This window comes from Phodopus roborovskii, unplaced genomic scaffold (genome assembly GCF_943737965.1).
Source record: "Phodopus roborovskii unplaced genomic scaffold, PHOROB, whole genome shotgun sequence".
In the NCBI taxonomy this organism is placed as follows: Eukaryota; Metazoa; Chordata; class Mammalia; order Rodentia; family Cricetidae; genus Phodopus; species Phodopus roborovskii.
The window spans coordinates 4,901,814-4,926,300 of NW_026126689.1; the positions used below are offsets into that span (position 1 = coordinate 4,901,814).

At 42.8% G+C, this 24,487-nt stretch overlaps 1 protein-coding gene across 1 annotated transcript in view; it reads right to left on the reverse strand.

Annotated features, from left to right (window-relative positions):
* Positions 1-24,487, reverse strand: part of LOC127214238 (maltase-glucoamylase-like) — a 115,707-nt gene that overhangs the window by 59,732 nt on the left and 31,488 nt on the right. Inside the window, 19 exon segments of the mRNA XM_051174634.1 lie at positions 814-939; positions 2,543-2,655; positions 2,972-3,068; positions 3,289-3,457; positions 4,777-4,931; positions 6,775-6,975; positions 7,287-7,436; positions 10,062-10,229; positions 10,662-10,711; positions 12,570-12,658; positions 14,596-14,720; positions 15,216-15,272; positions 15,998-16,082; positions 17,505-17,659; positions 18,643-18,759; positions 19,841-20,012; positions 21,410-21,527; positions 22,771-22,855; positions 23,678-23,791. Of these exon segments, the coding sequence (XP_051030591.1) occupies positions 814-939; positions 2,543-2,655; positions 2,972-3,068; positions 3,289-3,457; positions 4,777-4,931; positions 6,775-6,975; positions 7,287-7,436; positions 10,062-10,229; positions 10,662-10,711; positions 12,570-12,658; positions 14,596-14,720; positions 15,216-15,272; positions 15,998-16,082; positions 17,505-17,659; positions 18,643-18,759; positions 19,841-20,012; positions 21,410-21,527; positions 22,771-22,855; positions 23,678-23,791 (2,346 nt within the window).

The following is a 24,487-nucleotide window of genomic DNA, read 5'->3' on the forward strand; positions in this document are numbered from 1 at the left end:
TCAAACACAGAAATTTCAGTGAGATGCTCTGTTACAACAGTGGTTCCCAACCTCCCTAATGCTGGGACCCTTAGTACAGTTCTCATGGTGCAGTAACGCCCAACCAGGGATGTTTACCTTGATAATTCATAACTGGGATTTTGCAATGAAACAGATTATAATCTAAATACCCGTGTTTCCCAATGATCTGGGGCTACCCTGTGAAAGTGTTGTTTGACTCCCTCCCAAAAATAGTCTCAAATTGAGAACCACTGTTACACAGAAAGTGCTTTGCATTAATGCAACACAGAACAATAAGTAAAAGACAAACACAAATATTAACAACCTGGTTTCTGATTATTGGACCTCTGGCTTGTAGTGAAGTTCGCTTTTTCTGTATTGGATTCCACTACTAACTCAATACAGGATTCCAGCATGGAGGCATTGAGAGGCTCAAAGCTCAGGGAGCATTGTGCCTGCCAGCCTCAAGAAAGCTGTCCTCATAGGGAATGATTTTGCTGAGTTTAGGTAACGTTAGCTCTAAGCAAAACTAACGTGGAGTGGTATTTTATTAACATGTCAGTAAGGACAGTATAGACAAATATCTTGAAGTCAGTCAAGAAGCAGAGGAAAGCCTGGCACAGGAGACAGCACCCGCGAACCAGGCTTAGCTCCTCTGTGTTAGTCTAAGCCATCACCGTTATGAGGGCAACGGTCTCCCCTGGATCACTATGGATGCTCTAGGCTCAGTGTGACATGACATGAGAAAGCACAGTGTATCCTTTCAAATCCACACTTAAATCTGACAAACAAATCCTCAACAGATGTACGTACATAGGGGATCCTTTTAGTCACCATGTCATCATACAAGCTGGCGATCTCACCATCATTCTCATATCCATAGCGACACAGCTGGAATCCCAGGGACCAGTAAGGCACCATCACTGGCCGACCAATCAGCTAGAAAACAGAAAGTGTTACAATGGTAGAAGAGAAGCTCGTTGGAAGTTAGAGATGAAGTCAGAATATTTTCCACAAATAAGACATCAAATTCAAGCCCAGAGACTAAGTAGGGGGGTGTGTGGAGCTCCCAGGACTCACTATTGCATCTCATAGCACACTTTCCAGGAATTCTGCAAAACCTGTTTTGATTCAGATGCCTGCAGGCATAATTGAGATACCAAAAACACACAACAAAAAGGGATATAACTAACTTAGAATACAGGCTTGCTGACTGTGTGCCCTTGGGCAGTCATGGGACAGTTCTGTGCTTGTTTCTTCATTTCTACTTCAGAGCTGAAGAGTAAGCGCTTTCTCCTGTCATTTGACTGAGTAACTTAGGACATGTGACGTCCTCTGGCTTTCACTGAGTAATAGACACCGTAGATATTCCATACGTGTTTGTGGGTATCACCAGCAATGCTAGCATTCCCCATGACCATGACTCCCACCACCAGCACCAGCACCAGAAGAACAGTCATTGTCTCAGGCACCATGACAATGTCATGATGCAGTATTTGCCATCATGGTAACTCCCATTGCCACCACAGACATAGTCATCATTACCAAAACTACTACTGCCACAACTATCATATCTACTGCCACCATCACCATCATGACATCACTCTCTCAGACCCCAATATCAACTCACTACACTCATTTTCATGATCACCTTGTGCCCTATCTTCCTCCCCACCATTATCACCCCAACTGAATCCGTCCTCACAGTCACTTTCACAACAGTGCTACCCACACATTCATTACCACCATCCCTCACCGCATCATCTCTACAACCCCAGCTCCACCACCACACTAGTCCCACCAATAGTTACCACAACTACTTGATTCACTGCAATACATGGAGAAAACATAACTTAATAGTTATAGGAATATATCCATGTGGTGATATATTATTTATGATGTATTAAAGCTTGAGTGAGGATTCAGAAAAGCAAAGTCAGCCTCAAACTCTAAGATCAGGCAGTGGTGTTTCACACCTTTAGTCCCAGCAGCCAGAAGCTGGGAGGTGGTGGTGCACACCTTTAACCCTAGGACTCAGGATTAAGAGATAGATAGATCTCTGTGAGTCCAAGGCCATCAAGATCTACACAAGAGTGAACCACTCTAAAAGAGCATTATAGCTCACACCTGTAATCCCAACATGAGAAAAGTATATTAGACAGAAGAGGTCTGAGTATGAGAAATTCATTTTCCAGTCACACTGAGGGAGGATTACAGTCTGAGGCTTGGTGAGAGCTTGTGGAGACAGGACCAGCCCATTCAGCCTGATGTAGAGATGAACTGCTTTGCTTTTCTGATATTGAACTTGAAGTTTAAACCCCAATATCAGCCTCTGGGTCTTTTATTTATTCCTGTTACATATCTACTCTCCCATATTCCATAACTTCTCCTGAGTAAGATCATTAAATCCAGGTACCTTATGAGTTACAGTATATGGCAATCCTGTATAGCAGGGTTGGAACACATTACGAGTGCATGTATACGCACCCACATGAACATGCACACACACGCATGCACATGCACGCAGTACATTCCTTCCTACCTCAGTGTATTGCTGAGTGACGAGCTCTGGAGTTGGGCCCAGGAACACATAGAAGTCCAGAATGCCCCCTGTGGTTCTGTATGTCAGGGCAGGCAGAGGCTGGAATGACACATCTGAAAACACAAGAAAATGACGTCATGCTGAATCACCTCGGGTTGAGAATATTAACCCGGAATTCACACGTTCTCCCTTCAATTGTAAGACATTCACTGCAGATATTCTGGAGTAGGTGCATACAGACTTGAACGAGAAATATGAAAGCTCTCACTAGCTGCATTACAAATTAAAGTTGGGCATGCATAAAGGGTCAATGAAAGAGAAACCAATCCACAAGGAGTACAATTTTTTCAATACTGACAGCTGTGTCAAAGCTATATGATAGAGCAATTCAAGAATGACTGGTACACAATGTGAGCAGGTTCATCCTACCCATGGCATTGCTGTTCATCAGGAGGACTCCATGGGTGTTGCCATCCTTCTCCAGCCCCATGTAGTAAGGGTGGACACCATAGGAATTCTTCTTGTACTGAGAGGAACAGGGAAAAGGGGTTAGGAGGCTGACTGCATGCACGGAAGAAACTCAACAGAAACTGGATTGCTGCATTAAGTCAAGAGAAAAGGGAACTTAAATTTCTCCATATGCCTTGCAATGGAAGACAACAATCACATGGAGTGTGGAAAGAAGAAGCAGAAGACACACAGCGTGGACGGAGGGGACAGAACACAGACACACGCACTGTCCTTACCCCCGGGGGCTCATCCCTGGAAAACATGCCCCACGTGTGCCAGTTCAAGTCAATCTTGAAGGTTGTGTGCTCAGTTTCCCCAAAGCCATAGATGTGTGTGGAGGGCAGGCGGGTGGAGATGCGGATGAACATGTCATTGAAGGTGAAGCCCGGGAGCTGAGAGTCCCAGCTGCAGATGGAGAAGGGACATTTACCAGAGAAAATCAGCATCCCAGTAGGTTACAAGAGCTGCCTTTGTGAGGACAACAGAGCCCTCCATTTTCACACACTGTTACAGGTGAAGTCTCCCCCAACAAAACAAGGAAGACTAGTGGCTAAATAACCACCATTGCTAAAGGAATGAGTCGCCATTAACTCTTCTACACTGATCATTGCTTCCCTCTGCTGTTGTCCACATAACAAATCCAATCACTTTCTTCACCTCACCTCTCCAAACTCGCCATGCCTTCTGCTCCTGAAGACCCCTGGTGGTCCACTTCCTACATGTTTCCATGGTTGTGAGATGAGTACCTCACACCACCTCACACTCCTGCTCACATGCTTCCTCGTCTCTCCTGAGAGAATCTGAGGACCCTCCAGGGCTGTTCCTGTTCCAAATCACACCTAACATACCTGCTTCGTCTCCAACGTCTATACTTGTCATTACCTCGGGGGACTCTCTCTATTATAACTGATAAATTTCCCCCCAGCGCTTGACATATCATTCTATCACAAATGTTCCGTTACCCAGAACTCCCTGTGGGACTTCTTCAAATACTGTTTCCATTTCAAACATCACCTCTTCCTCGGAGATACAAACTCAGGTCATGGTATCCAAATCAGCAAATATGATGATTTTCCCCTGATTTTACCAACACACCAGTTGTCCCTGTATCGAATTCCTCTACATAGTATAATGTAACTTAGTCTATGTAACACCTATCTATGATCACAGTGCCAGAAGCTAACCTAATGTACAGAAAAAATTCAGTAAATCCTTCTTCAATAATTCCCATGAATCTGCAACTGCCTTAGCAATCACTCTGAGAGTCTAAATATGTCCTCTAAGGACAGAAACCACTTCCTCATGTGTGGCAGTTAGATGAAATACCCCAGGTATTTCAATATTGGTCCCCATTTGGTCACTATTTGGGAACTATTGGGAGGTGTGGCCTTGGTGGAGGAAGTGGGTCTCTGGGGATTGGCTTTGGAGTTCAGAGGATCACACTATTCCGTTTGACTTCTTTTTCCTATTTGTAGTTTGAGGTGTGAACTTCCAGCTGTTCCTGCTGGCCTGTCTGCTGCCTGCATCCATTTTGCCATCATGGACTCTAACCCACTGAACACATAGTTTAATAAACTCTTGTACACCTTGTAGAAGATAACTAATACATCATGAATTTCAATGGGGGCATCTGATGCTCTGAACCAGGTGTCTTCAAGGACAGTGGAACTTGTGAGGAATGTTTTGGAAAGCAGGGAGTCTGAGTCAGACCAGGACCCACATACATGACAGAGCCTGTACTCTTCCTGCGAATTTCAATCCCAAATGGGTTCTCCTTGATGAGGACATCATAGAGACGGCCGTCTGGGGTGCTGGATGGAGCACTGGGGATGTTCAGAGGCACCGGGACCTCGTACCGACTGTGGTTGGGATCGTAGATCTAAACCAGAAGAAATCGTTTCATGAAAAGACAGAATTATGGCTCATACTTTATGACATTTTCCGAGCATGTTGACAGTGATCATAATTAACCATATTGCACAATGAAGAATATAATTGCATAATTAAGAAAATTAATTAATTAAAAATTTCTGATTAAAGATGCTTAATTTCTACCACACAAGGTATTAGAGGATTGACCACCAGATATCCTAAGGATATTGAATTGATCAATCTGTAATGTGTAAAAATGCGAAAGTATCACACCAATATTGCAAATGTTCACAGTTAGCTGTCATTTCAAAAGAACACTTTAGACATGAATTGTACTCCACAGAGAAATGAATACCTCAGCACACTCTTAGTGTGTTTGACAGAGTTTACAGGCTGTGTGTTTGGTTTTTTTACTTCACAATAGAGGACTTAACCAACACACGTCTCCATGAGCTCTAGAACATTCCTTCATCCATGTCAACACCACTTTCTACATGGAAATTTCATTCTGAATTGGTATTTTTAAACATATGATGCATTGTTTTGTCGTTGGATGTATGAGTGTGAGGAGACCTGAAAATTGTGATATGGGAGTGGGGGACTAAGTTTCTCTAATGAAAAGCAACCCTTCTGAAAATGAAATAAAGCAGAATAATTAAGGATCCACAGTCTATTACAGACACAATAGCAAACAGTTGAGATAGGAGCTGAATAAGCCTAGGACAGTGTGGTGACAAGCTTAGGCGTCCATGGGAAGTAGGAAAGAAGAGCTCAGCACTCCTGAGGGATGCGAGCTAAAGTAAACTCTGCAGAAGGGCTTTCTGTTACAGGGAAGGGGCAGTGAGGCAGTTTCAGGGAAGAAACTCAGGCCGAGTCTTTAAAGTTAAGCAGCCATAAACCAATCACAAAACTGGCAACCAGTGATTGTGGTGAAGAAAGACGTATGCTGGAAAGAGCTACAGCATGACTGCATGGTTAGTGAGTGACAGCTGAGGCCACACAGCCAACCAGCGCCATTCTGGTGAGGACAAACACAAGACATCATGTCACAAGATGGAGAACACAAGCCCACACTGAGCTCAGATCCTAAGAGCAGTGTAGACAAAGCCACTCTGCCGTGACCACTGCCTTGGACTCTTCCAACAGTACTGGAGTGCTCTCTACATTCCCGCCCATGTGTGGGATTCCAGGACCACCATGGCAGAAGACAGACCCCTGTTTTGGAGCAGCTAACAGTTTAATGCTGAAACAAGCAAGACGACAGCCAGTCTATCTCTAGTCCCTTTGTTTACTTAAACATGGAAGGAAAAGGAATCGCTTTCATGAGTATTTCAAATATGTCTCCAATTGTTATTCAAATCCACACCCTCCTAATATATTGTCAATCATATATCTTATCAGCTCTCTGATTTCCATTATCATTACTAACCATATGCACACATTTGTGAGCTATGAACCTAATAGTCATTCTTCAAGTCATGTCCATCTTGTAGTTGATTTGAATGACCAAGATGGTCTCAAGGTCTCAAACACATCCCCTGTTGCCCATCTCCCATCTTATCCATAGGCCAACTCATCCACAACTGCCCAACCTTCCAAGTAGCCTCCTCTGCTACATCTCCATGGTTTGTTCTCCTAAACTATTGCTCAGACCCATGTGTTTCTCTCTAATTTGAAATTAGGAGAGGTTCATCTAATAATTCTCTTCATCAAATGATGTTCTACACGATTTTACAATAAATAAATAAATAAACAAATAAAACTTTTTGGGGGATGTTTTAACAAAGGTTGCAAAGGGTGACGGCACTGGAAAATCCCTGTGAATGCCTGACTGCACACGCTGTGTTCACCTTAAACTGCAGCATCTCATTCTTGTGGTAGATCACGCGCAGTTGCAGCTGGTTCACGGGTGTGGAGGGGAAGGCATGGCTGTAAGGAGAATCCTTCAAGGAGATGCTGGCTGTGGCCTCATTCTCGTGATACTGAACATTGCTGACTGAGTACAGGTCATTGACAATGTAGCAATAAGGGACGCCAGAAATGTCAGATTCCTGAAAAGAGAGTCGATATCCTACATCAGCATGGATCTAGTTGTTAAGTAGATAGAAAAGTCAATTTATGTGGAGACACCATCACTTCATCCAGTCATGCCTATAAAGGTTAAAATAAGCATGACTCCACTCCAAACAACACTGAAAACATCCCACTCTTAACCTCTCCACTCCTCACCCCAAATCAGGCTCATCTGGAGTCTTTGCTTTCCATGGATTTTAATAAATCCGGGGGCCCAGGGCTGTGCTAAAGCCACTGTAGGCTGTGTTTCCAGGGCTGCAGTTTATATGCACATCCTCAGCCAGCTCACCTCCCAGACGCAGCCACGGGCAGTGCAGTTGGCTTCAGAAGCTCCATGCTCATCTGGATAGCAGTCTATCTTCTCCTGGTCTATCACATTGCTCCACTCAACTGTGTACGCTTCTCCCAGCGCGAGATGGATGTCTGTGATGGTGGCAACCTGAAGCAATGCAAAGTCAACCTCAGGACAAAGGTCTTGACAGACCTGATCACCCCCGTCCATTTTTAACAGAAATTATGTATAAATGTCATTCATTGCCCTGCTTTTCACGATTAATGAGCACATTACAGTTTGATTCTATTGAAACCTTACATTGTAGAAAAAGAAAAAAATGTGCTGTAATCACTTTTTGTGGGTTTTTTTGTTTGTTTGTTTGTTTGTTTGTTCTGTTTTTTCCTTCCTTCCCCGGATTACTTGACCCTATTCATTTTATCAGAAAGGCTTTCTCCTTCTATTCCCAAAATAAGGTATTTTTCTCATATCATGACCCTTTCCTGTGGAATGCCTAGAGAACTGGAATCTTACACAAATGTTCTCAGTTACCTTGGTTTAAGATTTATCAACTGAGTGTAAGATTGGAGAGCAGAAAATTTAATTATATAGACTTTCATGTCCAGCATCCAAGCCTCATCACATCCCAAGGCCAGAAACCCAAATTTGAAGCTACATATACTGCATTTGCTTTCAACTGCTGCAGCCTTCTGTCCGAATACTTGTTTGAAGTTTCTTACACAGCACCTACATGACTGATGCATTCGTGTATCTGGAGCATAACATCACTTTCTTGTTTGAGATCACCTTTTTTTCAATGTCTTTCTGGTAGGCAATACCCTGTCTGTTCTGTCCTGCCAATCCCCACACTCCACTCCAGCCTCCAATAAGGGCCTGATTCAAGGATCATTGTCGGAACCTTAAAGAACTCAATATGACTTTCTTAGTTGGGTTCCCAAGACCCTCTCTAATCTGGTCCCACTGTACTGCTAAAGTTAATGAGACCTTATCCAGGCATGGAGTTAAAAACTGATAATATAAGAGTTCTGAGCGCTGTCAAGAATAGCTCAACATGGAGAGCATCATCATGAGAAACACAGTCTAAGAAAACAAAGCCCTTTCTGAACACATTACTAGCTGTCTTATTAATATGAAATGTGCTATTTTTTGTATTTCTGGTTCAAATATCTGGTCTTTGCAATTAATAATTGAAGTTTTAATGACTGTAGTATTTTCATAGTGAGAAAAGTACATTTGAGTTCACCTGCTGGACCAGGATTTCTTTCTTGCTAGAGGAGTCTACTCCTTCAACTTTATCTCTGCCTTCCTCTTTATACAATTCTCTTTTCTTTGCCTATTTTTTCCTATTTATCTCTCTACAATAAGAGCATTGTGACTAGATCCATGCACTCCCAGCCAATAAATAAGGCACACCTTAGTTTTAACAAAGCTCAACTGCTGGATCAATTCCAAAAAGTTTTCAACTTTGAACTTCTAATCATTGAGGATGGGGAAAAAAATCTCCAATCTGCCATCTCAGACTTCTCGTCACAAGGATCTGATGGCCCAACCTCATTTTTTGTGTATGGATGTTTTTCCTGCACATACATCTGTGCATTATGGGTGTAGCCACAGAAGCCAGAAGTAGCCTTCGATCCCCCAGAACTGGAGTTAGAGATGTTTGTGAGTCAACATGTGTGTTCTGGGAACCAAACCTAGGACCCCTAGAAGAACATCCAGTGCTATTAACTGCTGAGACATCTCTCCATCTCCAGGAAACTCTGTCTTTCCAGGTCCTGTTCTATCCATGCCTCCTCCAAAAAGCTGACCCCAGCTACTGCATTAAGCCTTATGTCAAATAAGACCATTTTATAAATGTGCATTTAGACGCCTTAATTCTTTCATACATTTTCATGTATGTGACTTGTACCTCTCACCGCCCTGACTCAAACAATAGAGAGTTCTTGTTGACATGTTAATATTTCATTTTCTGTTAAGAACAGAGCTTATTTTCACATGAGCATCTGCCAGCTGCCTTACATGTTGCCACAGACACAACCAAACACAAAAATCCTTTATTTATAACTTCATAATGTATGTTCCTTCTGTGCATAACGTGATGGCAAGAGGTCAAATATCATCAGGGTGCCATTTAGAAGCCTCAGTTGATTCATTTCCCTAATCTGAAAGATAGATGCTCATCGGTGCTGATTGGACAGCTCCAGTTCTGTGAGCACCCCCAATGGTGAGAACAGACTTGGAAAAGTTCCTCGCAGTAATGAGGAACTGAGGGATGGAATACAAGTCATACAGGAAGGCTGGATATCACTACAGATGCCAGAATACCACTTTCTAATCACCATCTCAGTTAGTTAGCACCATCGACTTTTGCATAAAATATATCTTGCAAAAGTATATGCTAGAGAACACACACTATTCTCAGTAGAGCTTAACAAAAAGAAGGAAACATTAAAAATTAAGTGAATAAAAGCAATTTAAATGTTTTAGTCACAGGGCCCCTATCTCTACCTCCACCTTCAAGCACAAGCTGTCAGCTTTCAGATCCTGTTCCTCGGATCTTGTTCCCAGATCCAGTTAGAGAAAACCAAACACAGAGAGTGAGGAGGACGGGAAAACTGGGGTCCTGTGCCTCAGACTATCTCTGATTGTTACTTTCCTCCGGCGCACTCTGACGTCACCATCAGGGTTCAGGTGTGCTCTGGGCCTTCAACGACCCATGTAATCTTAGCAAGAAGTGACATCAAGATACCATGGAAGTTTGTGAATTCTTACCTTCAGGGTTGAATTGTAAGTGATTCGAGGAGACATTTGACTAAGGACACCATTCTGTTTGACTCTAACATTGTAAATTGCCTCTGTCCCAAGGATTTTAATTTCCTGGAATTCTAAGTTATTGGGATCGGTGTAGTTTGCACTTGAAATTGTCACATTCAAACGGTTCTGAAACACATCAAGCATAGTTATGAACAAATTATAAACAGTTTCCCTAGCTCCTCAAATACCCCATGCTAGACTATACCTTCAACCTTCTCTAAAGGTCTCTCAGCTTCCTCTGCTAATATGTGCTAATGGAGGAACAAATTTATTTTTATAATGCCAACTGAGAGAGATGAGGAAACAGACAGACATTTTAGAGAATCATAACAACACTAGCTAATTTTATTTTTACTGTTGACTCTTTTCAATAACTATCGCTGATGTAATTATTATGAATTAAGTCATAAATAACAATATATTCACACATAGATGCTGGTATTTAAATAAATACAGTTACATGCATACAGCAGATCACACACACACACACACACACACACACACACACACACATCTTCAGACAAAACCCCATACAATATTCTTAAAATATGCACTTACTTTGGAGACAGAAAATTCACTAAAGAGGTAAGTGTTCTTGGCCACAGTATCTGAAAGCAGAGAGAGATGTCAGGCTGGCCTGGCGACCACACAAGATGAGCTTCAACTTCCTCTCCTAAAAACTAGTTCCTCTTCCTTTTCATGACTCAAGAACATGTCACCTGATCTGTGTATCACAACATCTTTATTCGTTCACCTGTCAGATAGATTTGGCTGCTTGTGGGCCTTCACTAGTACAGACAACGCCACAGTGAATGGGAGAAGTCCCAGCATCTCTGTGGCATATGCTTTCCATTTCTTTAGGATGGTACACACCCAGACACGGGACTTGTGTGCTGTATGGTAGTTCTGTTTTCAATCTGTGAAGGAGTGTCTACCCTCTTCTCCATAATGCCTATGCAAACTTATTTTATGCTTTTGTTGCCTTTGTATTGTGGGGTCATACTTAAAAATCACAGTACCATGCCGAATATCAAAGAAGCTTTCCCCTGGATTTGCTCCTAAGAGGTTACTGATGGGTAAACAACAAACATGTCTATTATCAGATGGACGAGTAAAAGAATAACAGTGCATGTATAAAATGGAGTATCCTTTAGTATTAAAGAAGAAGGAAGCCCTCCATTGTTAGAGCAGAGACGAATCTGGATCATGTCCCACTAGGAGAAGTAGGTAAGACAGCACAAGAGAAGCAATGTGTGCTCTGTGTTTTACAGGGGCTAAAGAGCTGCACTCATATAAGAATCAGAAGGAGAGACACAGAAAAAGAGAGAGATGATGTCCCTCCTTCACTGTGGTCATCTATCATGGCCTCTGACCAATCCAGGCAGAAACACATGCTTTCTCTGGGAGGATGCTCGATGATGCTTGGTGGTATTTCAGTCCCAGTAGAACGGCCAGCAGGGGTGAAGGGACAGAGTCAGACCTGCAGGTCCACAATGGCCACAGCCCCTCACAGCACTCACCCTTCGACTCCCCATCATCCCAGAACAGTTCTCAGATGGATGAGTAAAAGAATTACAGTGCATGTATAAAATGGAGTATCCTTTAGTATTAAAGAAGAAGGAAGCCCTCCTTTGTTAGAGCAGAGATGAATCTGGATCATATTCCTCTAAGGGAAGCAAGTAAGACAGCAAAAGAGAAGCAATGTGTGCTCTGTGTTTGCACAGGGGTTAAAGAGCTGCAGTCCTATCAACAGGGGAAGGAGAATTCAGGATCGGGTAGAAAGGTAAATGGGAAAAATCTGTTCAAGGACTATGAACCATAGAACAAGTTCTAGAGAGCCAATGCTGCCATTGGCTGTGAAAGGATCCTTTGCAGTTCTCCCAAGGCAGTCATCAATGGGAATCTGTTTCCCAAGGTAAATTCATGAGAATTGTTAGTGCAGTGGAGATAAGGAGAAAGAAAGGGAGGGACAGAGGGAAGGAGGGAGGGAGAGAAAGAAAGAGAGAGAGGAAGGAAGGAAGGAAGGGAGGGAGGGAGGGAGGGAGGAAGGAAGAAAGGAAATGTGCTAATGTTATGTGCACATAATCGGGAATGGTGTGCTTGCTGCCTCCTTGACAAGGTGTGTGGACAGTTTTCCCCCAGGGACTCAGCTGGGAGGTATTTACAGTGAAAGGTGAATTACAGTAACGGTCTTGAAAATGTGTCTTTTAACAAAGAGATGAGAGCCTGTTAGACATGGCGGGTCAAGGAGAGAATTAAGAAGTAGAGACGCAGAGAGACAGAGACAGAGACAGAGAGATGCTCGCCCTCCTCCATCCGTGGTTCATCTACCATTGCCTCTGACCAGTCCAGCCAGAAGCAGATGATTTCTCTGGGGCGATGCTCGAGGATGCTTGGGCAGCAGGGGTGAAGGGACAGAGTCAGATGTGCAGGTCCACAATGGCCACAGCCCCTCACAGCACTCACCCTTCGACTCCCCATCATCCCAGAACAGTTCTCCTCTGGCTTCTTTGTTCTCATCCAGGGCAACGATCAGGCCAAGGGGGTTCTTCCGGCTGAGGGGAACAGAGACACAAGACCCAAATCCTATGGACTCAAAGAATTTCGCCAGACATTTGCATCAAATTTCGATTGGGAAAGGCTACTAGCAGCAGAAGCTCTATTCCCCTTCAAACACAAAGGCAAGATTGCCTGGCCCCTCTCTCTCTAGTACCAATAGCTCACAGGGGAGGGAGACAGGCTAAAGCTTGGCTATAAGTACCTGTAAAGGAAGTGTGGCAACAGAATCAATAGCTATAATTTAAAAACTGTGATTGAAAGAATCATTTGGAAGACAGATTATTAGAAAAGGGAGAAATCTTCCACAGCAGTGCCAAGGCTAGGTTTAGAGTTCGTGCCCTGAGAAGCATCAGTTGCTATGAAAAAGACACACTTTCCCCTCATAAGGCAGTTTTTCTGAGAAAGCAAAAATATACAATAGGGTCATATATGGAATGGCCACTTTCGTTATTTGATTACTTGCTATTTTGTCTTGAAAGAAAAGCGGGAATATTGGAAGTGGGAGCAACCACTCTGCTGGAAGAGTTGGAGAGAATTACCTGAGCTTAGCTTGGACCTTGGAGAAGGTAACTGGGAATGGAAAATGGATGTGGCTTGTGATAAAGCAATTTTCAAATATGCGTAGCCTTTTGCAAAGGATAACATGTGAGAAGCCTAAACACAGCAAAACAGGTGATTGCTAGGGGACAAGAACAGTCTCGTCCTAGGAAGGGCAGGCTTGGGCAACGCAGCCTGATGGTGAACAATTAGAGAAAGAGAAAACACAAGTCTCTGTATGTATCTTCAAGGAAAGTCAATAATTTGAAATGTTAGGATAATAAATGGAATCCAATGAAAACCCAGCTTCCCAGAATTCTAAGAGCTCCCAGGATATTAAAAATCAAACAATCTAATACATTCAGGGACACATGACAGAAAGATGTAGCTCTCATTGGAGTGCAGATGGAGTCTAGAGCTGGAGTCAAGGGCTTGTAAAGAAAAGTCTGTGACACTGGTAGATGGCTAACTGGGTGTGGGGGAGTGGGGGGTGGGGAGGGGTAGGTGGGGGGTGTAATTTGAAACAATTTTAAAATTTAAATATACTTTAACCATATTCTTCCTCTCTCCAACATCCTCCCAGATCCTCTCCCACACCCACACAACTTCAAATTCTTTCTCAAAAACAAACAAAACCCCAATACAACAAAATCTCCCAAAGGTAAGAAAACAAAATAAAAACACCATCACCCCCCAATAAAGAAACACCAAACTGTAACCACACACACACACACACACACACACACACACACACATACACACACCAAGACAAAAACCCTGGAGCCCATCATATGTTGGTCAACTACTCAACTACTCCTGAACATGAGACCTGTCTTGGAGAGGTTGATATACCCAGTGTCACTCTGTTGGAGAAAATTGATTTTCCCTCTCCCAGCAGGTGTATGTGACAGTTCAGCTGTTAGCCTTTACCAAGGAGCTGGGTTTTCATTAGTCACAAAATGGAAAGAGCTCGGTGAGAGGGATGGAAATGAGGGCGAAGGTTATAAGAGGTGAAGTCTGTAATGAGAATTTATAAGGGCCACTGGCAGGCGCCCAGGGCAGGGCAGGGAGGAGGCCATGTGACCAGCCTTGCCCACAAGAGTCTTCCCGAGACATGACGCTTTCAGTGACGAGGCTGAACATGCCTTGGGAAACCAGGAAGGCTGAGCATTCTAGCTGTCAGTGTGTTCTGACACATTCAGAGAATTGGGGATGGGAGTAGATAAAAACTGGTCAGGGAACAGCTCTAGGTTATAAGCTTGTAGAGGTCGAGTGAAGCTCCAGGGGACACACCTCGCTCTAGCACCCTTCCCATCCATACTCTGGTCAATAGACTATCCCAGGAATGTTCCCCTTTGCCAGACGTGCGCCCCCTTAAAGACACCCCGTGCTGTACCTGGCTGTTGTGGTTGTGTTTGGCTGTTGGGTGGGGAAGATGTAGCCTCCTCGAAGGTGAAGTCCGATTTTATCTCCAGGGAGGGCCATCTCGATGCTTTGCTTTCTCCATGTCAACTGTCCCCCCTAAGGCAGGGAGATAAACCCACACATTGGCCCCATAGCACGTGGACCTCCTGGGACCACCATCATGCTGACTTCTTTCCAGTGACATCTCTTTTCCATTTAGCGGACTACTCTGCACCCAGACCGGCGAACAAAAGAAGCTAAAAACGTAGGTCAGTTCAGGGTTTGTAAAACACTTTTGCCAGGCTGTACCTGCTTAATATCCATTGCGTGAACTGATACACCTAGCTAGTCATCTGATTCCTGGCCAAGCTCAAACCACCCACACCAGGCTCTCTCATGCTTGCTCACGAGAAGCTCTTTGCATCTGTCTTTTTCGTATTGCTGAATAGAGGTGTGTTGAGTTACGGGACTGCTCTACACAAACTGTGCTGTGAAATTATAGAAAACACTACAGACACCACCCTCTAGGAAAGAATGGCAGTTCTCAGTTCCAGAGAGACATCTCTCTCTGCAGTGCAGCCATAGTCTTGAGTTTAAGGGAAAGCTACTTACGGTCTCATAGTCATACCAGACGGCATCAGGCACATATGCTTTCACTTTCTCTGAACCCTAAAATTAAATTTAAAAAAAATTACCCTCATGACTCAGCCTCTGAGGGCATGAAATACATGTCTTAGCATAGCTGTATTCAAAGAAGGTGGGCATAGTCTTTTTTTACCCTGCGGCTGAACTATGCCTTTCTCCTAGTACAGAGAAGAGAAATTATAGCCTGGCATTCTGGGGTGCGGGGATCACAAATGGCACAAATGTAATTAGAAATAATAAAAATGATGATGAATTACCCTGTGGGGACAATTCCAGCTCTCTGTGAATTATTGAATTATCTCTGTAGCTCATTTGTTAGATGCAGTTGTAATTCCCACTTTTTGAAGTTGGGAAGCCTACACAGTAACTCTCCTGGTTCGACGTTCTCACCTAGCTGGCAAAAATCGTCAACACTGATCACACTGACTGTAGAGTGAGTGCTGGTCTGTCTCATCCTGGATCCACATCTCAGAGCAAGAATCGTGGGTTATAATGACCTGAGGAGCCAGAGGCTCATTCCCAAATGTAAGTGGCCAGTTGGTGCTTTTACACTGGCCGACAACTTGTCTAGAAAAAGAGGCCTCTAAAGATGAAAACATGAATCAGATATGCCACTATAAAATGCCCCTGGATACTCCTCCCTAGTGGCTCAACCACAGATTTTTGCAATAAAGGGGAGAGAGGCTTTGTGGGGTGGTGAGCAGGGACAGAGGCAGAGGCTGCCTGCCTGTGACTGAGAGAACACTTGCCTCATCCAGAACAGGAGTGATGAGGAGGCCTGGTCCCCACAGAAACTGCCGGTCTATGTCCCAAGTATTGCTGTCCTCATAGAACCTAGAGAGCAAAGAGATAGGTCATGGAGAGGTGGCCCAGTGCTCCTGGAATCTCTCCCACAATCTAACCAAAGCATGGATGCTACCTGGGAAACACCCACAATCACTGTGTGATACCTACCCTGCCCCCACCTCCTCCCAACCCATGTAGGTCTGTGTTCCCAACCCATGTTCCTTCCTGAGTTTCCCCCAGGTGACGCCCAAGTTCCTATTCCAGTATCTACGCTAGGCTGCCCTCGGGCTACACTGCTGTTCGCTGTATCTTTCAGAAAATAAGTAAAATAACCTATGAATTTCATGACTTTAGCTTATTGTCAAGAAAGATCTGGGGCTGGACCTAGCGGCACGATGCCAGAAATCTCAGTTATGTGGAGGTCAGGAAGATCGAAGCTTCAAGTCCTGCCTGAGCTACAGAGAATGCTGCAGGCCCGCCTAAGAGATTTAACAGACCCTGCCTCAAAATAAAAAAAATAAAAAAAAAGTGGTGGTGCACGCCTTTAGTCTCAGCACCTGGGAGGCAGAGACAGGCGGATCTCTATGAGTTCAAGGCCAGCCTGGTGAACAGAGTGGGTTCCAGGACAGCCAGGGCTACACAGAGGAAACCGTGTCTTGAAAGAACAAAAGACCATGTTAAGAAGGATTGGCTGTAAGGCTTGGGGCAGAGTACTTGCAGACCAGGTGCAAAGCTTGAGGTCCACTCCTCAGCATCACCCCAACCCACAAGCACAGCAAAAGTAAAGAACTGCACCAGTTAAAATAATAATTAATAATAATAACCAGGAAATACAAAATTTTAAGGTTTTCTATTTTAGGATATCTGTGTTTAAACAATTAATTCCAGGAGGAGAAATTTTTACCCCAGAAGTGATTATGAGTGAGTGCAGGTATGTGTCTAAGGTCCTCATCCACCACACATGACAGCATTATTTTAACAAGGAAAGGCACCCAAGAGACCACCTCCTGAGTTAGATCAGAGACTCCAACCGCCTGGCAAAGAATAATGGACTTGCAGGATCATTTATGAGACTCTTGCTTGCTTTCAAACTGCACACATATTCCTAGCGTCTGAACAGAGTGCATATACTCTAGCATCATAATACATATACATGATACAGAGGCCATCAAAGCCTCCTTATCAGATCTTTCAAATTAAGCTAAAGAGAAGGGAGGGGTAAGTGGTAGATCTCTTGCCCAGTATACGCAAACCCTTGGGACTGATCTACAACACCTGAGCCTATGTACACACGCACACACACACACATGCACGCACGCACGCACGCACGCACACACACACACACACACACACACACACACACACCACACACACACGAACATCTCGCTTGGGTGGCTTTATATTTCACTCTGCTATTATACCCAATCAACATCACCAAGTTTGGATTAACAGAACGTTGGGAGGACTTACTCATGCACAAGGGGCCTAGCCACCGTGTCTCCCCGGCTGTGGGCACAGTATAAAAGAGTGTAGAGGTAAGGCAGAAGAGTGTATCGGATGTTAAGGTAGTGCCTAGACGAATTCAACAGCTCCGAATCTGCTCCAAAAGAGGCAGGATCCTGGTCCTAAAGGGAAAGAAACGTTTGCAGTTGTGGCTTGACTATGGGAAAGCTGTGCACACGCAGAAGGACCTCAGGTACCACGCAGCATAACCCAGGGTTTCATGCCGCATGATCTGGGGCCTCGGTTGCACATTGCCTCTGAGTAGCATGGCTGGAGGGTAGAACCATGACATCGAGTAAGTTGTCATTGCAACTTACAAGTCGCCGTGCCTCGTTCGCACGTTAGGACTGCCCTGTTGGGAGGCTATCTTAAATAATTTTGAAATGTTTGCCCATCTTTGTTCTCGTTACAAAATCAAGCAATGCAGGTAGAGTGCACAGAAGTTTATAAACATCTTAGAGCCCATCATTTCCACTTTTATTTTGCAGTTTCTGAGATTTCCATGTTTGTTTTACTGGCGTGATAGTCATCACCAGCTTCCTGGCATCTGACCTTCTGTTCCACAGTACCTTCCTCCCGCTGCCTTGAGAAGGGCAAGCTTCCTGCTTGCTGCTATGTAAGGCTGTGAGACCCCTTGAATTGTCCTACATAGCTAAGCATCTATCTGCACTTCCCAATTAGGAATTGTGAAGACAAGTTTGCCAGGTAGCCCAGGCAAATATGTAATTCCTGATCCTCCTGCCTCCAGCTCCAAAATGGCTAGGATTACAGGTCTGTGTCTCCACATCCAGGTAGAACCTTGAATTCTGAACCCTTTGCTTAAACATTGAGCTGAGTACCATAATTGGACTGACTCTTAATGTTCTTATTTAAATATGTGTCTCCAGAATCTGAACCCAAGGAAGCCATCCACACAAAAATGAGCAACCAGAGAGAGACATTGGGACATTTTATGATCAAACAGGTCCGCATTAATGGCAAGTGGAACCCAAATCAACACACAGGAAGAATATTATATTATGAAGCTGCCTCGACAGACTTCCCGGTGGGAACACAAACAGGTCTAGTCCCCATGCACACCCAATGCACTTCCCAGCTGACATACCTTGTAGCCTTGGCCATTGTGATTCCGGGAAAAAGGATAAAATGCCCCCAGCTGCATCCACCGCCTGCACAGCTCCTCAGATGTGTCCAAGGCAAAGCCACATATGTCGGCTCCCACCTGTAATGACACATAGACAGCATGTTCATCACACCCCACACCCTGCTGTTGCTTTCTACCAGGAACTTCCTAAACGAACTTTGTCCAAATCTTTTACCCAGAAGGCTAATAATCAGCACTGAGCCTGGGTCCGCGCCACTGCGAGATGATTCCTTTCCTGCCACAGCCCACTCCTTTTGTTGAGTGGAGCCTGAGCGCCGTAACTTCTTATGGACAGTGGCTAGCAGTACCAATAATACTTTTCTAAAGCCCAACTCTGATCATGCCACTCACTTCATCAAGCTCCCCACAGCTTCCTCTCTATCCCTCCTACCACCCCTTAAATCCTGGTTCCAATATACCCTTCCAGAAGATAGCCCCCACTCCAGCTCTCCACATTGAGCGCAGGGACACACCTGTCCCTCTCTTCACACTCCATTTGCTTGTTTATTCCAAGGTCTTAGAACGAGCTTTCTTCCCTCATTAGCCAATCTCCACAGCTCAACTTAGGCACCATCTCTTGGCTTCCTCCCCAACTCTCTCTGTCTAATATCAAATTAATAAAGATTTTTTTCCTCAGAATCTGCAGTGATGATTAATATGTACAGCCCTATGAGGGTGTTTTTCTTTTTAATCTCAGCTTGCTAAAGTCATTTTGTTACTTGTATGTCTCCATATTTTGTTACTGTATGCCATTCATACTTAATTTAGCACTTTGAACATAGTAAGAGCTCAATGAATGTGTCTGTTGAGTTTGAACAAGCAATGGAAAGCCTATCCAGTGCTGCAGGGAAGCTTCTTCATCTGGGGAGCTGGTTACATAGGTGTGAGTTCCATGTATGCCTGCATCTGATGTAGACTAGATGACTGACACACTTATTCTATGTTGCACACTAAGAATAATTTGGAAAGTATTGGGGTCAGTCTTTGTATTTACACAAGGAAGTTCAGACAATGATGCTAGGGTATCAGAGGCACAGTGACAGTGGTGGAGAATGGACATTAAAGCTCTAGACCTTGACAGGCTTCACAGAATGAAAACGTATCGGAAGGAAACGTCATGGGATTGGGTGTCGTAAGAGAGCTTGGGGCAGAGACTCACCATTGGGATGCCGAAAAGGTTGAACTCAAGCATGCCTGGAATAGACCACCGAAGGTCGCTCCAGGTGGCAGTGTTGTCCCCTAACCAGTGGGCTGCAAACTTGCCAGATCCCGCAAAGGTTGAGCGTGTGATGATGAAGCTCCTCTTGTCTGGGAACGTAGTCTTCACGGCTCTGGGGAGGGACAGATATTTAGGGATCAGTGGGGAGCTCATCTGGTCCCAGAACAACGAAAGCAAGAACACAAAAAGCAAGTGTCTCATTCCGCTTTGCTCCTTTTCTCCAAAAAGAGGTAGAGGGGCAGTTAGAAGCAGTCTGTACCACAACATGCACTCGGGTTTTACTTAGCTTTGATTTACACATACTACCAGCCAGCCTCTTAATTTCCAACAATTCCAAAAGCAGCCTTAGAAAGGATAAAAACTAGAGGCATATGAATTTTAGGAAACAAAAGTGAAACTTGAAATAGTAAAAATATGTTAGTCTTTGAGCCAAAAGACGTCAGAAACAAAAAAGTAAAATGTGGATCTGTCATCATGACTTTTTGAAAAGTTTTATGTAGAAAAAACATTGGTCATAATTTCACGAGAAATTTTTTTTAAAATAATACAAAAGTGTGTGTTTCTGAAACTAAATCCATTAAACAATTCTAAGTTAGAGGTCTGCATGTGTACACATAACTAACAAAATTGTACGACTGGATTTACAGATCAATGATAGAGCACTTGCCTAACAGGTAGAGCCCTGGGTTCATCTCTAGAACCAAAACAAACAAAAAAAAAATTACAGTAGAACTTTTCCATTTCTCTCAAAACGGCAAAACTACATCTGTTACTTTGAATGTGCTCCTTCTTGCTGTCACTGTTACACCAAGAACAAATTATTATTTTCGTCGTTATAGAATTTAACACAAAGGTAAACAGAACACAGTAGAAGGCCGCTGGGTACCTAAAACCCCAAAACCCATGGATATCTACAAGTTCCTTAATCCTCTATGTCCTTTATTTTTATATTATGTAGAAAGATAAAATGTGTAAGGAGATGGGACTAAATTTTGCTTCATAATACTTCAGATGTTTTATCTTGGATAAGTTTCTTATCAGTTTTCTTCTGATTTTATATTCATTCATTGACTCATTTGTTATTTTACTTAATATATTCTGCAAATACTTACTAGATCTCCTACTCTCTGCGTGCCAGTTTCTCTATTCACTCAGTAACGATGACCACATTTTTTAAATACTTGTGTCAGCTGTTAAGTATATGAATGTGTGCCTGTGCCTGTTGGGTATATGCACTCTAAGTGCAGGTGTCAGAGAAGACCAGAAGAGGGTGTTTGTTTCTCCAGAACTGTAGTTACAAGCAGTTGTGAGCCACCCAACGTGGGTACTGGGAACCATATTCAGACTCTGAGAGAGTAGTATATCTCCTGAACTTCTACGCCATCTGCCCACTCCTTCCCAGAGTTTACTTTTTATTTTGACTTTTAACAAATACTACATATGAGTCACTAAGCCTCTCTCAGATCCATGATTTGATCACATATAAGTTTGTAGTAATAATGGACTCACTCTGCTGTGGCAATGGCCATGGAGTAACCGTACAGATTGTGGACGTCATACTGCTTGCCCCAGAGTTGAATGGCATCCATGCAGAGAGTCTTAGAGAACAAGTGTCCATCCAGGACCTCTGCAATGACAACAACAAAATGCCCAATTGTGAAAAAATTTGCATGCTGATTTCTTACTTCTTAATTTCCACACAACCTACAGAGGTGGCGTAGTGGGCATATTTTTATTGCAGCCATTCTGAAAGCAAACATGCTGTGTCTTATCATCAGAAGGCCATGTAGTTAATGTAGTTTTTCTGATACAAAAAAAAAAATGTTCTGTGTCACCCACTCAGAGGCAGAGAATCTAGGTTAGCCACAATTTCAGTCTGAATTGTTCAAACCAATACAAGTGGCTCAAAACGAGAAACATTGGATAAAGTGTAACTTAACTTTTGACTCCTTTTTTCCCTTTTGATCATATTTTATAGAGTGATTCCAAGTCTTGGTTTCATTCACATATTCCCTGCTCCTACTATCACACCGTGGTTCTCACAGACATGAACTGTGTATTCTATTTGTTAAAATAGATTCTTGATAATTTATTTACTTTTGACAAATTTTTAAATTCATTATACATGTTAATGCCAGGTTAATACTTCTAAAACCAGTTGGCAATCCTACAGCCCTCAAAAAAAAACTATAAATAGCTTATGCCATAGAAAGAATTAAATTAGAACTCTTTGGCCTCTAATCAAATCCCCTCAACATTTGATTTTCACCTACATCTGCCTCGATTTCCTAGTTTGCCTTGAGACTGAAGTGGCCATGAGTGTTATAATCCTAAAAGTTTTGTTCCTTTCTTAATGAAGATACAACCTTCTTCTTGGCTCTGTATCTTTCTTCAAAAAACAATTAATATTGTGGTTTCATGACCATAACCTACAAGATTGGTGTTTTCATTTGGCTATATGGTTCATGCCCATCCTTCAAACTGAGCTCAGCACCAGATGTATCCCTTGTCTGAAGGTCAAGATTACCTATCTGGTTTCTCTTGTAAGCTCTAGTCTATGAGGTTCACCTTGAGAATGGCACTAACTAATCACTAGACTCTGGATTCTGCATTGTATATGTTTTGGAATTTCACCTACAACAGCATGGCATGGACATAGGACTAGATTACTCATTGAGAATTCATGCCTCTTCAGAGAACCATGACCATATGCTCAGCTTCTTTCCTAGTTTTCTTTATGCAGTGCCCACATTTTTTCCCTGCGAACATTATGTGCAGACTCCCTCAGCCAATGATTCAGGTCTGTCCTTGTAGATTTAAAATTTCATGTACACCTTGACACATCAGTCAGGCTGACCACGATGACTTACTTGGTGTGAATGGGGGATAATTGAGCTCATTTGTGGAACATCCTGAAACTGAGCCATCAACAAAGTTGGAGACTTCATTCATATCCTACCAGACAGAGAGCAAAATCTATTAGGAAAAGTAGCATGTCATGTTTATATATGGGTGGTAATTTTTGTTTCTGAGGGATCAGATAAATTACTCTAGATAATTCTTTTTAAGAATGTCCCATGGATATGTTAGAAAGGTATGTTTCTGTCTTCTCTACTCACTGAAATATTCACAGAGTAAGTTCTTAGAATAGCTTCAAAATTGTGCATGTATATAATCACTAAAAGTAGATAAATTAACCAAAAAGTTTCAGTTTATTTTCTGTCAAAAGTTTTACCCTATAGTATTATATGCCTAAATATAACTAACATGTAGGTACATACATAAATATACATGTATATAGAGAAAAGAGAGACAACATATCCATGCACCAGAGCTGTGAAAACTGAAGTTCTGGAAGGGTGGATAGAAAAATAGTAATTGTAAATATCTTTATGAAATTCCTTCTGTGTCCTTTTAGATGATTGTGTTATTTGAATTTTCTACAGTTCTTCTACAAATAGAAAAATTTCAACTCTAGGCCTAAATGTCATTCAACATCAACCGTGCTACATTCATATTCATTTGACATTTTACAAGACATTGCTCTTTAACACAGTTAGAAGTTACTTTGTACCTGGACACTTTGGTTATGATGAATCTGTCATCATGTCTAAATAAAAGGGCCTCAAGTTGACCATCGAACAATTCATGTACTTTATGACAAAATAAGGAACATATGACACTTGTTTTCATTTTCTTTCTATACTTCATTGCTCAAAGACACAACCAGAGGTAAACGCTGTGAATGTCTCTATGAATAAAAGCGTTACAACTCACAATCCAAATTCCATCAAATGCCACTGTGCGGTGGAAACTGTCAATTTCGTTTGCCCACCAAACAGCACAGTTGGGATTGGTGTAATCAGGAAACACAGTTGTTCCAGGCCAGACCTGTGGGGTACGAAAATGGAGAACACTGGTAATGACTTAAGTGAATGTATAATAAGCAAGGAACTTTATGTAGGAATTCCTAACACGATCATGGAAAGGCCAGAGGTAGAAGTCACGAGTCTTCCCGGTGTAGAGTAAACCACTTAGAATATGGGGACTCAGTCACTCTCAACTGAAATGAAAAGCCATCTGAGAAAAGTAATTTTAAAAATGTTGATTGGCTATTTAAATGAGTAAATCCAAGGATGAAAACAGTGTCTAGTTTGTTAGTCTACAACTCTGCTTCACATTTCCATCTCCTCCTTCTGCTTTCACATCTAAGAATTGAAAATGGAAATGGAATTTCGACTGACCCATTACAATCTGTAGATTCTAACATGACTTACTTTTCTCTATTCTTCATCTAATCCCCTCAGACGCTATGTTTTGAAGGGTTGTTGCGGATATTAAAATTAAACACAAAATAATGTGCTCGTGAAAAACAAGACAATAAAAGAGTCCAGTTAAAACAAAAAGTGGTGAGTATATTATTTATTGACAAGAAGCTGAGTTAAGGATGTCGCGGCCCATTTCTACTGGATTTCCCTAGTAGGCAGTGACCAGAGCCAGTTTCCAAGCAATGTCTGTGGAGCAACGTGAGGGACAGCATTGCAGAGACAAGAAGGGACCGAGTAAAGAAGCAGACATTCAGGGAGT